Genomic DNA, 15,249 nt, shown 5'->3' with positions numbered 1-15,249 from the left:
AATCAGTGTAATCTGCGTTTCACCAGCGGCATTCCTTCAGATGAAGTTTCATTTTTGGATGTTCTCCTTACAGGCAGTAATATAACGCAGAGGGTTAATACCTCACTCTATAGAAAAGACAACTCTGGTAATACGATCCTGATGTCTTCAAGCTCACACCCTCGTCATACCATTCACGCCATTCCTAGGGGGGAACTTACCAGAGCAAGAAGAATTTGCTCTAGCGATGAAAATTTCCATAAAGAGAGTCGCATTATTTCTGACAGACTGCTGGATAGAGGGTACAAACACTCTAACATAAAGCATGCATTCAGACAGGTTTCTAAAATTCCACGTACCAATTTATTGCATTCTGAAAATAAGAAGGTAAATGCTGCTTCTGAAACGCAGATCACTTTTTCTACTGCTTATAGCAGCCAATATAACAAAATCAGACAGATTATTCTTAAATATCTTCCTGTAGTCAATCAAGATAGTTCTCTGTGCACAATTCTCCAAAATGGTTGCAGGATAGTGGCTAAAAGAGGTTGCACACTGGGGAATGTTTTATCTCCCAGTATGGTGCGCCCGAGAAAAACTCCCACATCATGGCTATCAGTGAAGGGTTTTTTTAAATGTTCTGGCAATAGATGCAATGTCTGCCAATTTGCAGACAATAAAAGAACTTCTTTTTCTTCGAATCAAAATGTTACTTATAATATAAAATCATTTATCAATTGTGATTCTGATCATGTCATATATTGCATAAAATGCAAAGCCTGCAATATTTGTTATATAGGTTATACCACAAGGAAAATTAAAAAAAGAATTTCTGAACATGTAGCCAATATAAAGAATAGTAATTCAGGTTATTCTGGGGCCACTAAACATTTTATTTCTGTGCACAAAGGCGATCTGTCAGACTTTTCCTTTTTCGGCATTGAAAGGGTTAGTCAGTCACCTAGAGGTGGAGATTGGAGGAAGCAATTGGCTTTGCGGGAAGCCTTTTGGATTCTAACTTTAGACACCAAATATCCACATGGTATGAATTACAAAAATGATCTATTTTATATATATTGAATTGATAAACAGATTTTGTGGTAATTCAAAACAGATATTTGTGTATTTCTAAGATATTTGGAGAAAAATAAGGTAAAGGTCTGTTATGTGAATTTAGCTGCAGCTTTTTCCAATGAAATTAATTGCTATGTTTGTGATTGGTTCCCTATCATATATAAACCTGTGTATCTATGTTGTATTAGTTCCTATGACTAAGGGCGCTGTGGTGCGCCAGAAACGCGTCAGGCAAAGAGGGTTTTCTCTCTTTTTTTAAAATTGTTTTTTAAAATGTTCTAATAAATTTTGGCTATTTTACTCATACTGGATGGACGTGCTGGGAATTTCCATTTCTCTTCTCTTCTATAACAAAAAATATAGGACTATCCCTTTAGGATTTATTGCTGGGGAGTGTTAGCCAAGCTTTACCTTATCTAAGGCCTCTTGGACAATGGCTTCACTCTCATTATCCAGAGCAGACGTGGCCATGTCAAGAAGTAGGATCCTGGGATTCCTGACAAGGGCCCTGGCAATGGCAATTCTCTGCTTCTGCCCTCCGCTCATCTGTCCACCGCCTTCTCCAACCATGGTGTCAAATTGCTAAAATTATAAATAGTAGTGTTATAATCTTATGGAATATTTAACGATGACTAAATGTGTATATACTATATCCCATATGCACAAACGCACGACCTCTAACAACCTGAAGTGAATCAGTAAATGCAAACCAACAAAGGCCATGAATGCTGCAGAAGATTTTTCACGGGACCCTTTTTATAGTCCCAAAGTTACATAGATAGAACAGTTTAAGAAAGACTGATGTTCATCAAGTTCAACTAAAGAAGAAGAGAGAAAATGGATAAGAGAAGGTTCAGGGGTAAATTCTAGAAATCTGTTTCCCTCTGATCAAGAGGAAGGGAAATAAAATAAGGCATAAGCCAAATTGCCGTGCCATAAAGGAGGAAAATGTATTTCCGTCTTCAGATTCGATCAGACAGGATGAAATAAAAATCATATATGGTGTTTTGTTTTAAGGAATCATCTAAGCCTTTTTTGAAGCCATCAACTTTTCCCTCTTTCACCTTCTCACATGGTAGCCTACTTCATTGATTCACATTTATCATGATAAAAAAGAATCCTCATCTCCTTTCGAGATTGAATTTTTATTGTCTCCAATTGGAGGGAGCGCTCTCTTCTTTATCATATAATGAGTACAGTCCATTTATATATAAATTACTTATGCGTCCCCTAAGACATCCTATCAGAAACTTACACCCCTTCAAACCATTTGTAAACTGTTAAAAGATTAGTCATTTTCTCATTCTGTGACCTGAAAATAAAGCTCCAAGCAAGAAATCACATTCTGAATTTCTGTATATATATGTTGGGAAGTGCTTTGGAACGTGATGATGCACTTACAGCTCCTCAGTCTCACACTGTATTCTCTATCTGGCACCACCCTTTCCTGGCTGATTGGCAGGTCGTTTGCCTGATACTCAACCACTGACCTGTCAATCAGGGAAGGGTGCAGCTCGTTTAGAAACACAGATTCAGGCTGAGGAGCTGTAAGTGCGTCGTGACACCTCAATGCACTTCCAAAAGCATGTATACAGAACTTCAATATGCGACTTCACATTGGTGGCGCACTGATTTGTGGTCATAAAGGGGTCAATTGGCTTATCTTTTAAAGGGCTACACAGTCATATAAATGGTTTGGGTGGAGAGTGTTAATGTTTATGACAGCATCACGTTTAAGTATAATTAAATGTAATTATTTGAACCATTCCTCTGAACTATGATCCTTCATTCCCTTTCTCGGTTTTGTAAGCTTTCTTTTTAATCTGTTCAAGCATCAGAGCATCTTACCTATGAATCTGTGCCCAGAAGTGATCTACACATTCCAGATGAGGGGACACTAATGATATGTATAGTGGTTGTATTATACATCTGCCCTATGAGTCTGTGTAATTATAGATACATCAAAAGGTATAAATCTGTACCTATCTACACAACATCTATCTATTTATCTATCCATCTATCATCCATCTATCTCTCTATCCAATATCTATCAATCTTTCTATTGATCTATCTATCCCATATCTATCTATCTATCTATCTATCTATCTATCTATCTATCTATCCCATATCTATCTATCTATCTATCTATCTATCTATCTATCTATCTATCTATCTACAGATGTTTCCATCCTTATTATTTCCTGAGTTGAGTTAAGTTATAGTTATCTATCTGTCTTCCCTTCTTGATTCTACATACATATGGAGCGGCCCCCAAACGCAGGACGACGGGGTACTCGAATCCGGGTCTCTCGGTTCTGGGGATGTCACGGTGGCCTGACCCGGTCTGTGGCCCTGCTAAGGGGCACCCAATAAAAGGTGTAGGTGGTGATGTAGGTCGCAGTAAATAACGAGGACACAAGGTTGCAGTCTCTTTACCTTTTTACTGAAGGCTTCGGCATCCGCAATCCAGAGCACTGCTAACAGGGCTGGCTGAGACCGGCCGGTCCGAAGGCACATCCAGAGTTCCTTTTACAGGTGGAAATCAGTGTCCTTCCTACCAGCGCCTGGGTGTTGTAGTACCTCCCTGCTGAGCACCACGGGATAGTCCTCACAACTGTCGTGTATGTTTCTGTTCTTTCTCTCCGTCCCCCAGATGATATGGATAGGACGCACCCGTATGACGGGGTAGGCCTGGAGTTATTTTATAGGGACCCTAGAGACGCCCCTCTCCCACAATTGCCTCCGTTGTCTTCATTAGGTGATTTAGGTGAGGCAGCCAACCTAAAATTAACTGCCCTGCCGTTGGTTTGAAGTAATGCGTAGAGCCCAATACTTCCTCGGCGTTCCGGACACCGGCTACGCGCCTCAGTAGGATGTTGCCGATCTCGGGGCACGACTCCTACTGGTTCTATTCTCCTTTGTGCTGTGATCTCTTTTTTTCTCACTTCTCCACAATATACTTCGCTTCGTGTCCTTTCTTAAGATGCCGCCGCAATGAAGTGCAGGCACGGCTCAGTAACGATCTGTCCTTTTCGCTAGGCCTCTGCCAGGATCCCACCCCTGACAGGTCCTCTCTCGAGCTCTCCCCAGCTACTTTCTCCCTGACTTCCTATCCAACCCCCAGTTTTACCCATGTGTGAGGAGTGGCCTAGTAGATAGGACCTTTTGCTCCCCCTGGCGGCCGGAGTGTGAAGTGTAATGTGTGTCTGTGATACCTGCAAGGTGAACTCTTTTAGTGCAATCAGACATACCATCACTCCCCTTAGTGGCAGAGCAACAGTACTGCAACGACCAGGACTCTGGGGCACTGCACATACATTAATATAGGAATCTATACCATGATTATAAGAACACAGAATGTCTGAATGTTTTTATGGTCAACAGCCGACAGTTACATTAAGACAACAAAACATGAAATGTGAGTTCTCAATAGAATGACATAAATGTCCATAGAACAAAGGTGTTCCTATTAACGATTAGTAATCGCAGCTTTCAGTGATCTGGAATAATTCTCTAATTATGGGGTCTGATTATACTAGGTCAAGCTCATTGGTCCTGGCCTTGTATAAATAGCTGTGCAAATATCAGACAGATATAAGTTCTTCTTTGTGGAGAATTATATCTACACAGGCTGAGCAGTCTTGGGGTCAGCAAGTATGAAGCTTCTCCTCTTCTTCCTCCTGCTTGGAGCAGTGGCAGCGGGAGTACTCCCAGACAGTAAGTACCCACGGATTGTGTATTCATTTTCTTTCAAGACTATATTCCATTGGCAGTATGACATTTTTAGGTATTGATATATTTCAACTTTTAGTGGATGCCGATCAAAAATCATACAGGCGCTGAAAGTTTTCACTATTCCCCTAAACTGACATTTGTCTCTATGTATCTGTACAGGGATACACCTGTCAATCTAAGTGATTAGTCTCATGCCCATGGGAACATGTCAGCACTTCCAGGTGGTATCGATTCAATCTGATGTCCTAATTCTATCTAAACAGTCCAAAATATTGCCAAGTATATCACAGTGACTCATGCTGGATAATATATTTTGCACGTCTTTAGACACTTTTTTGTCTAAATTTCTTTATTTTAAAGAAATTTGGACATTTCTGTTTTGTAATTTTTTATATTCCTTGCAAAATAATTCCAGTACAATACATCTTTTCAAACTACCATATGTTGGGATATTAATTTACTATTCCTACTGGAAATGTATACATTAATTGACAACTGGGCATTACCATTCTGTAGAAATGTTTCAGAATTTTTCTTTAGAATACAGGAAACTAACATAAAATGTGAGAATGATACTACAGTTAATTAAAATGGGTACTTTGTTGTTGGTTTTTTGTAGCCATTTTTACAAAAGTGTTAACCAGATCATGCTCCTGGGTGTCACCTTTGCAATAGCTTCCAAGGAGATATGGACACACAGAACAAGCATATAAAGTAGCAATATATCAACAGTTACTGATTGACTGCTATAAAGTAACAATCAATATGGCAATAGATAAGGTTATTCCATTTGCAAAAGATGGCAGCTTCGTCCCAATATAGAAATGACAATATATCTGCAAGGAAAGAAAATATAACTTTCAAACATTAGTTATTGCTCCAACTTCTTATTCACTGCACTTGCCCTACTGTAACTCCTATCTAATAGCAGCACTGATAAATCAGTCACATAGAACAGCTGTCCATTGTCTCATATGGCTGAGCATTTTATGTGCCACCTGTCTCCACTGCCTAGTGCTTGTGAAAGCTTCCTCCCTGCCAGCTTTTACAAGCAGAAGGCGAGCAAGTACACAGTAAAACTGCGTCTCATAGATAGAGGATAGAGCAGAGATTCTGCACACAGAACTCACAGATAGTATAATCCATGTGAGTCAGAGGAGTTGTGTAACTCATCTACTATATCATCACTATGCTATATAATGCAGAAAGTATATCTTTAGCTGCTCGAGGGGATAGCCAAAATAGGAGGATAAAGCTTTGTGGGTAGAGGAGGTGTCTGAGAGCTGCAGGGAAAGATTTAATAATGATGATATTATCATGTTGTCTTGGGGCAACATACTTTTGCCTTGGCAGAAGTGGTCAGTGGTAAATTGTTCGTATCAAGCAGAAGTTTCTTCCAGAACAGTTTGATATATTTGTTAGGAGTAGGTTATTTCTAGTTGTTCTGGCCTTTGATCTATAAATTCCCCCAGTGGAGGAAATACAGAGTTGAAAACGATCACAGTGTGAAATGGGAAGAATCCTTAGGGTTAGCTTTTGGGAACTGTGACTAGCTGTTAAGAGACCACCGAGAAAACAATATTTTGGGCCCACTGTGGTTATTATTTTTTCATGGCTACCATAATATTATTAAAGCTGTTATACAGCGGTCCCATCTTAAAATACTGACTGTGACTTATGATGTTAAGAAGATCAATCATTAATAGAGATGATCAAAAAGATTTGCAAGACCCTGGTCCGGGGGCAGTAATCCATTGCCAACATACCGGAGCCAAGAGGAGAAGGTTTGCATGGCTTTGGTTCAGACACCATAGACGAATAACGTATTCTTCAGGCAAGGGTCCTGGGAATATTTTTGATAAACTCTTGTTATCACTATTATTAGTTTTCCATTATCTAAAAAAAAGCTAACGATAGTTACTATAAAAGTAAAAAAAATTAGTATCAAACATAGTGTTTTCTAGTAGACCCAACTTTTATCGATTCTGAGTTAAATTTTTCTCTATCAACCCAAAGGGATTCCCAAATAGAGTGTGAAATGTAGAAAAGGATCCTGAAGTTTTATATGGTAATTTCAATGCATCTTTATTGATGCAGGAGCCCAAACAGAAAAGGAAAAATATAACAAGTGTCCTGAATTTTTTAAAAGAAACAACACCTCTCTTTATGACAAAGTCAAACAAAAACACCCAAACTGGACAGACCCGTGCTCCACCGCACCTTGTTCTACGGATGCAGATTGCAAGGCGGACCATATTTGCTGTGATCTCCACTGTGGGTTCAGATGTATACTTGATTTCCAAGGTAAGAATCAGCAATGATGATAATTAACACCTGATGTTGATATGTTGTATTGATATATTGATAATAATAAAAGTTTAGGCAGATATTCACACAACTATTGATGATACCGTGTGATAGAGCACCACTGTCAGGCAGTGCGATAACCTATCTCAGTGAAACTCACCTAAGAAGTAACTTTACACAAGTAGATAATAATTGCCTACCCCCAATTTTTAATCACTCAAATGTGTAGAAAAAGACAAATTAAATTATCTAAATGTTAAAAAACTTGCATTTTCTGTTTTCAGCTTTGGCTCCGAATAAAGTAGGAAAACTACCTGCCACGATACAGGAGAAAGGAAACCAAACGAAATTATCAAAGCCAAATGAAAATCTTATACAACAAAATACAGGACATGGTATATACCAGGGTAGTAGATGGTGAAAGGCTAGAAACTGGGTATTACCATTCCGCGGAATAGAGTATGACCTATTGTTTCACAATGTTTCTTTTAGAATGCAGTAGACTAGCATAAAACGTAAGAATGATAACTACAGTTAGTTAATATGGGTAGTTTGTTGTTGTTTTTTTAGTCATTTTTGCAAAAGTGTTACCCAGATCATGCTCCTGGATGTCACATTTGCAATAGCTTCTAGTAAGATATGGACACACAGAACAAGCATATAAAGTAGCAATCTATCAACAGTTATTGAGAGACTGCTGCAAAGTGACAATCAATATGGCAATAGATAAGGTTGTTCCATTTGCAAAAAATGGCAGCTTCAGCCCAATAGAGAAATGACAATATATCTGCAAGGAAATAAAATATAACTTGCAAACATTAGTTGTTGCTCCAACTTCATATTCACTGCAATTGCCCTACTCTAAGTCCTAATAGCAGCACTGATAAATCTGTCACATAGAACAGCTGTCCATTGCCTCATATGGCAGAGCAACAGTGCGTTTTATGTGCTGCTTGTCTCCACTGCCTAGTGCTTGTGAAAGCTTCCTCCCTGACAGCTTTTACAAGCAGAAGGCGAGCAAGAACACTGTAAAACTGTGTCTCATAGATTGAGAATAGAGCAGAGATTCTGCACACAGAACTCACAGAAAGTATAATCCGTGTGAATCAGAGGAGTTGTATAACTCATCTACTATATCATTTCTCTGCTATATAATGCAGAAAGTATATCTTTAGCTGCTCGAGGGGATAGCCAAAAAAGGAGGGTAAAGCTTTGTGGGTAGAGGAGGTGTCTGAGAGCTGCAGGGAAAGATTTAATAATGATGATATTAAACTATAGTTTTACTCAGGAGGTTTTCAGAGAATGACCCTTTATCTACACATGATAGCATGTACTGTGCTAGTGGTCAGACTGGAGATCATATGGCCAAACTGCTAATAATGAAAGGTTTACATTTATAATTGTAACTTAGCTCATAAGACTTTTGCTAGCATTACAACGTCTTCTTGTTTTCGTTTTAAGTTTTGAGTACCAAAATAGAGACACATTTTATTGATCAGAGCCACCACCACTGCCAAATACAAGGAGAGTTACAGGGTGGAACCCATCTCTTTGATGAAACTTCTCCGGTCCAATAGGACAGGGTAAAAGTTCAGACAATATCATGTTGTCTTGGGGCACCATGTTTTTACCTTCGCAGAAGTGGTCAGTGTTAAATTGTTCGTATCATGCAGAAGTCACCTCCAGATCAGTTTGATATATTTGTTAGGAGTAGGTTATTTCTTGTTGTACTGGCCTTTGATCTATAAACCCACCAGTGGAGGAAGTATTGAGTAGAACGCTATCACAGTGGGAAATGGGAAGAATCCTATGGTTTTAGCTTTTTGGGAACTGTGGCTGGCTGTTGTGAGACCACTGTGATAACCCCATTTTGGGCCCACTGTGGTTAATATATTTTTGGGTGGCTACCATAATATTATTAAAGCAGTTATACAGAGGTCCCATCAAAAAATATTGACTGTGACTTACGATGTTAAGATCAATCATTAATATAGATGATCAAAAAGATTTGCAAGACCCGGGTCCAGGGGCAGTAGTCAATTGCCATCATGCCAGAGCCAAGAGGAGGAGGGTCCTGGGAATATTTTTGATAAACTCAAAAAAATCTTAAAAGTAAGAAAAGTACGATTAAACATAGTGTTCTCTAGTGGACCCAATTTTTATCTGTCTTGATTTAAAATGTTCTCTATCAACCCAAAAGAAAAGGATACTGGAGTTTTATATGGTAATTTCAATGCATCTTTATTTATGCAGGGGCCCAAAATGAAAAGGAAAAATATAACAAGTGTCCTGAATTTTTGAAAAGAAATAACACCTCTCTTTATGACGAAGTCAAACAAAAACACCCAAACTGGACAGACCCGTGCTCCACCGCACCTTGTTCTACGGATGCAGATTGCAAGGCGGACCATATTTGCTGTGAACTCCACTGTGGGTTCAGATGTATACTTGATTTCCAAGGTAAGAATCATCAAATGATGATAATTGTCACCTGATGTTGATATGTTGTATTGATATATTGATAATAATAGAAAGTTTAGGCAGATATTCACACTACTATTGATGATACCCTTGTGATAGAGCACGGCAGTCAGGCAGTAACTTCACGCAAGTAGATAATGATTGCCTACCTCCAAAAAAAGAAAAATAAAGAAATATGAATGTTAAGAACTTGCACTTTCTGTTTTCAGCTTTGGCTCTGAAGAAACTAGGAAAACTATCTACCACGATACAGGAGAAAGGAAACCAAACCAAACTATGGAAGCCAAATGAAAATCTTACACAATTAAATACAGGATATGGTATATACCAGGGTAATAGATGGGAAAAGGCTAGAAACAAAAGAGATCTTCATGAAAGGAAGCAAAGACATGAAGATAGCTCTGAGGAAGAGCAAGCTCTACCGATAAGTGAGAAAAAGAAAGAAGATAAAAATGACAGTAAAAGGGATACAAGGAAAGTTAGTGAAAATCAATCTGTACAAGAAGAAGGGAATGAGAAAGTTAAGGAACATGACGATATAAAACATCAATGTGGAGAAGGAAAGTGTAGAAAGGGGTGTGAAAAGAGCAGACATTCCGAAGAATGGCAAAAAGAAGGAAACAAAGAGAACATGTCACGTGAAAAGAAAAAAATGCATTCAGTGGAAAAGGAAGAACAGGAAACTAAGAAAGTTGGAAAAACTAGTAGGGACATGGCAAAGAATAATGATGAAAACATAGAAAAGGTAAAACGGGAAGCACCTAACAATGACCTTCAAAGAGATGGGAGAGAAAAGGGGCAGAAGACAGGAGAAAGAAAGAGACATGCAAAATATGGAGAACAGGGGCAGGAGAGAGGAGCAGAAAACAGACAGGCAAAACATGGCGAACAGGGGCAGGAGAAAGGAGCAGAAAACAGGCAGGCAAAACATGGAGAACAGGGGCAGGAGAGAGGAGCAGAAAACAGACAGGCAAAACACGGAGAACAGGGGCAGGAGAAAGGAGCAGAAAACAAACAGGCAAAACATGGAGAACAGGGGAAGCAGAGAGCCGAGGAAAATAGACATGCAAAACATGGAGGACAAGGGCAGGAGAAAGAAGAGAAAAAGAGATGTGCAAAACATGGAGAACAACAACGTGAGAGCGCAGAGGAAAATAGACAGAGAGGAAATGACAACAAACAAAGAGAAAAAAGAGCGAAAGAAAGGCACGATAAACAGGTAAAAATTACTAGAAATAATGCCAGAATAATAAGGGAAGTAAATAAAGTGTTTGAAAATGAGAGAAAAGAAAGTTCCAGTCATGAGAATAAAGGGGATAATTCATCAGCGAAGATTAATGAAGTACAGAAATTGAGAAAGGAGAAGAACTTCACGAGGACTCATGAGAATAATAATAAGCATGCACCAAAGAATAGAAATGGAGAAAAAAATATTCCCCAGCCAGATAAAAGCATAGGGCAGACATCAAGAGAAAAGGTAGAGCAACATTCCCATTACAACAGAAGTCTGAAGCCAGGAGAAAGGGAAGGGCAAAAGACAGGAGAAAAGGATGGACAGAAGTCAGGGGAAAGAAAAGGGCAGAAGCAAGGAGAAAAGAAAGGGCACAATTTACATAAGAGAAGTTTGAAGCCAGAAGAAAGAGAAGGACAGAGGAAAGGAGAAAGAAAAGAGCAGAAACAAGGAGAAAGGAAAGAGTACAATTTAAATAAGAAAAGTTTGAAGCTAGGAGAAAGGGAAGGACATGAGTCAGGAGAAAGGGAAGGGCAAAAGCAAGGAGAAAGGAAAGGACACAGAACAGGAGAAAAAGAGGGGCAGAAGCAAAGAGAGAGAGAAGGGCAGGAACAAGGAGAAAGGGAAAGACAATATTTCCATAAGGGAAGTCTGAAGCAAGAAGAGAGTGAGGGGCAGCAAGAAGGAGAGTGGGTAGATAAAGCACATAAACATAAACACAGCAAAAATGGAGGATGTAAGAATGAAAAGGCAAAACATGCAATAGATGAAGAAAATAGGAAAGTAGCGATTGCACAAAAAAAGAGAGAAAAACAGGACTCTAGTTTAGAAGAAATTCAGACTGTAGAAGAGAGGAGGAATGCTTCAAAAGAGAAGTTTCATATACAAAAAGTAGAAACAAATAAGAGCCACAGAGGAAAAAATGAAGGAGAACACAAGAATAAAAAATATAAAGCCACCAAGAATAAGTCTGATAGTTCAGAAGAAGATAAATCCCATGAGGGAAATGAAAGCAATAGTCAAGAAAGCCATGAAGATGAGTCTAAAAAATCATTGCATGTCCAAGTTACTGAGCAACTATCAGTTACCCCAAATAACCTGTTACCTGTACCAGGTGAGCAAACCCCAGTTTTGGATAGTGAACCGTCACCAATTCCATCAGATGAACCGTCACATAAAGAGTCCCAGAATGCAGCTGGTGAGGATACATTTTCAGAAACTGAATATCTGTCAACTGAAAACATTCAACAGCTCCAAGAATCAGATATCAAGCAGATGGATGGTGATGAGCCTCAAGATCTGGACAGTGTCAAGCCACAAGTTCTTGACAGTGACCAGCTACAAGGTCATGAAATTAATGAAGCTCAAGTTTTGATCAATGATGAGCTCCAAGATCCGGAACTTGATTATTTCCAGTCAACACCACACAGTGAACTGTCACCTACACAAGACTTTGATGGGTCGTCAGTTCCATAAAATGAGCAAATACATAATTAGCCAGTCATTATGCCTATTTCTAAGCCATATTTAACCATCAATTCCACCAACTCAATAACCTGTCTTATCCTAGGATGTTCGGTATATTATACATAAATGTCCATGCCATAAACTGAATGGCCTGCAAAGAAAAAATGTATTGCTGACTATTACTAAGACTTGTTTATAATGATGTTATAGCTTTTCAATAACAAATAAAATAGAAGCTCAAAAATAAAGTATCCATCTCTGACTTCATCAATTGAGTAACATTTACTACTGGCAACAAGGGATTAGAATTAATTTATAATTAGTAGAGTTTATATTTCTTTTTATGAGGCACAGTCTTAAGGCAGATGCAGAAAAGATGGTGCCATGGCGGAAAGGAGTATCATCCTTGAAAACGCAGAACCTTCTGGTTAATGCTGTTGTCCAAGACATTTATACAGTATAATTTAACAAGGAGTCTGAAATTGTGAATCCTAACAATGTGTAATGTAGTCAATGTTAGCGTTCTACTGGTCCTACAATCCCAGTGTTGTTCATCACATAAACTTATGTAATGTGTATAACTGTGATCACATATTAAACATTTTACACAACAAAAGGAGAGGTTTATTAAGGATATGCTTCATGCCAGGGTAGTAAATGTAGCTAAGCGCAATACAAAATAGATCATGAAAGCAATGATGATAGTTCTTAGAAAGTACAACACTTGTAGAAAGTGAGGAAGATAAAGATACCGCAATATCACAAGGGATAAAGAAATGAAAAAGGAACTAACTGGGAAGGATAAGACTAGGAAGGAGGAATCTAGTAAGTATGAAAATCAGAGTACTGTTAATGTAAGGAGACAAATTTCAAAGGAAAAGTTTAATAGGCAAAAGTGGCATGACTACAAGAAGTTAAGATAAATTCAAAGCCTCCAATAATAAATCTGAGAGTTAAGAGGAAGATGTATCAAATGGGGAAAAAACAAAACTCAAGAAGTCTACGAAGAGGCAACCTAAAAATCAACACTGAACAACCATAATCCCTATCATTAGTCTATCACCAGTACCAGTGGAGCAAACACCAAATTTGGTTAGTGAGCCATTCTTAATTCCATCAGATGGGTAGACTCAGGGACAGCTCTTTTGTAAATCACAAACACTCGTATGCTCCCCATCTGAGTAGCTACCATCCAAAAGAATATTCACCTCCATGAGTCAGATATCAATGAGATATCAGATTTGGAGAAAGAAGAAATATTCCTCACCAAACAGCTATTACCTGCAAGGTCCAAACAATGATCAGCCACAAGTTGTGGCTGTCGATTCTGAGAAACGATTAGTTCCAGTCAGTTCCAGATGTTGAAGTGTCACCTATACAAGATGTGGATGGACCCTATGTTCTACAAATTGAGCAAGTATATAAATCGGAAGTCCTAACTCCTATTTTCATGTTTCAGGGCCGGGTGTGACGTTACAAACGCTGCTTTGTATACTCAGAGCGGTGACTGAACCATCGCTGGAGCCGCCCCAAGACTGAAATGGGAAATGCTGCTGGGGAGAGTAAAGTTAATTTTCTCCCCACAGTGTTCAGATACATGCAGGCGCCGGCCAGCAGTATAACACTATTAGCCTGCAGGTTGATAGCATTTTTTTCGGGTGATAGGTTCATATTAAAGGGAATCTATCACCAGGAGCCACTCCAAACTATCTGCAATATATCGTCAAATTGCTCTCTGAAAGACAATTCCATCAATACCTTTATTTCTGCAATCGATTGCTTCCTGATGATTAAAAGATAGCTGTTTAAGTTCAATTACAAATTAGGCATAAGTGCTCTGGGCATGCCAAAGCACTTCCCATGGTTCTACTACATCCCTGTCTCTGTTCCCTACTTAGAGTCACATTCTTCTACAGTGTAGTCAAGCTCATGAGCTTGTCAAGCAGAAGATCACATGCTGGCAGGGAGCAATAGAAAGGCAGCTCTGGATTAGTAGTAGGCAAGTAATTCTGATGTATTTATTTCATGAAGGTCACGTCTTTGGACCAAATTACTGTGAAAGTGAAAGTTAATGGGTATTATCTTGATATCGATTATCTCACTCCAAGCATTCCCAACTGATCGGAGGATTTAACAGGTCATGGCACTCCCAATCACTGAATCCCCTTCATTGTTTCCCAGGTTTGCACATGTTAGAGTGGTCATGCCCATTTTCTACAGTGCCAAGGACAACGAAAAAAAAAAATAGGACAGTGTGTCTGGTCGATGGTCTTAAGGGTCGAAATGCCACATTCACTTGTATGGAGCTGATTTGCAATGAGCAGAAGTAATCACTTCTTAAATATCATAAAACCCCTTTAAATAACCTATCAATGGTGACCAATGCGATGGTCTACATCTTGGCCCTAAAAGAATACAATAGACAATAGAAGCAAATATGAAGATGTAGTAAAATTTCTGTAAAGCCATCAAAGTAGCTTTTCTGCTACTCAAACTAGAGAGCCCATATGTCAAGTAGTATAAACAGAGACAGATCATGACGATTTTACAGTATTTCCCATCTATTATAAGTCTTTTAGTTGTATGAAGTGTGTTTCCAATGCTTTTCTACATTATTTTCAAATTTTAATGACATTTGTAGAAAACAAGCCTAACCTGTGGTAAGTCCATGATGAAGTTGTAAGCATTGGCTTCTTTTGCCGCTTTGATGATATCATCCATAGTTGCACTGTCCTTACCGAAGCGGATGTTTTCTGCAATGGTTGTAGCAAACAGGACCGGCTCTTGCTCCACAATTCCAATTAGAGAGCGCAGCCACTGAATGTTTAGTGAGCGTATGTCATGTCCATCCAAGGTCACCTATTGGATTCAAGGAGAGGCCAAAACTTACCAAGATGACCAGTAGCCTCAAGCTGCTGCTCTTGTATATTTATCGTTATGGTACAATCTTGACTAAAGATTCGGTCTAGGGGCTA

At 38.9% G+C, this 15,249-nt stretch overlaps 2 protein-coding genes across 3 annotated transcripts in view; one reads left to right on the top strand and one right to left on the bottom strand.

The window, feature by feature from the left end:
* LOC143786297 (bile salt export pump-like) overlaps positions 1 to 15,249 on the bottom strand; it is a 77,149-nt gene that overhangs the window by 26,123 nt on the left and 35,777 nt on the right. The window contains exons 15-16 of the mRNA XM_077275567.1: positions 14,930 to 15,133; positions 1,465 to 1,635 (exon numbers count right to left, since the gene is read on the bottom strand). Coding sequence (XP_077131682.1) covers positions 1,465 to 1,635; positions 14,930 to 15,133 — 375 coding nt within the window. The remainder of the gene's footprint in view (positions 1 to 1,464; positions 1,636 to 14,929; positions 15,134 to 15,249) is intronic.
* On the top strand, positions 4,648 to 12,497 carry LOC143784485 (uncharacterized). Of its 2 annotated transcripts, XM_077272780.1 has the most exons (5): positions 4,648 to 4,770; positions 6,886 to 7,092; positions 7,380 to 7,490; positions 9,349 to 9,555; positions 9,786 to 12,497. In XM_077272780.1, the coding sequence occupies exons 1-5, from the start codon at positions 4,710 to 4,712 to the stop codon at positions 12,281 to 12,283; spliced, it is 3,084 nt and encodes a 1,027-aa protein (XP_077128895.1). In that variant the 5' UTR covers positions 4,648 to 4,709; the 3' UTR covers positions 12,284 to 12,497. The 2 variants fall into 2 exon arrangements, with proteins under 2 accessions (XP_077128895.1, XP_077128896.1); XM_077272781.1 differs by lacking the exon at positions 7,380 to 7,490.

Source organism: Ranitomeya variabilis, chromosome 7 (genome assembly GCF_051348905.1).
Source record: "Ranitomeya variabilis isolate aRanVar5 chromosome 7, aRanVar5.hap1, whole genome shotgun sequence".
Taxonomy (NCBI): domain Eukaryota; kingdom Metazoa; phylum Chordata; class Amphibia; order Anura; family Dendrobatidae; genus Ranitomeya; species Ranitomeya variabilis.
The sequence above is the reverse complement of the archived record's forward strand: the minus strand, read 5'-3'. Positions and strand labels throughout refer to the sequence as shown.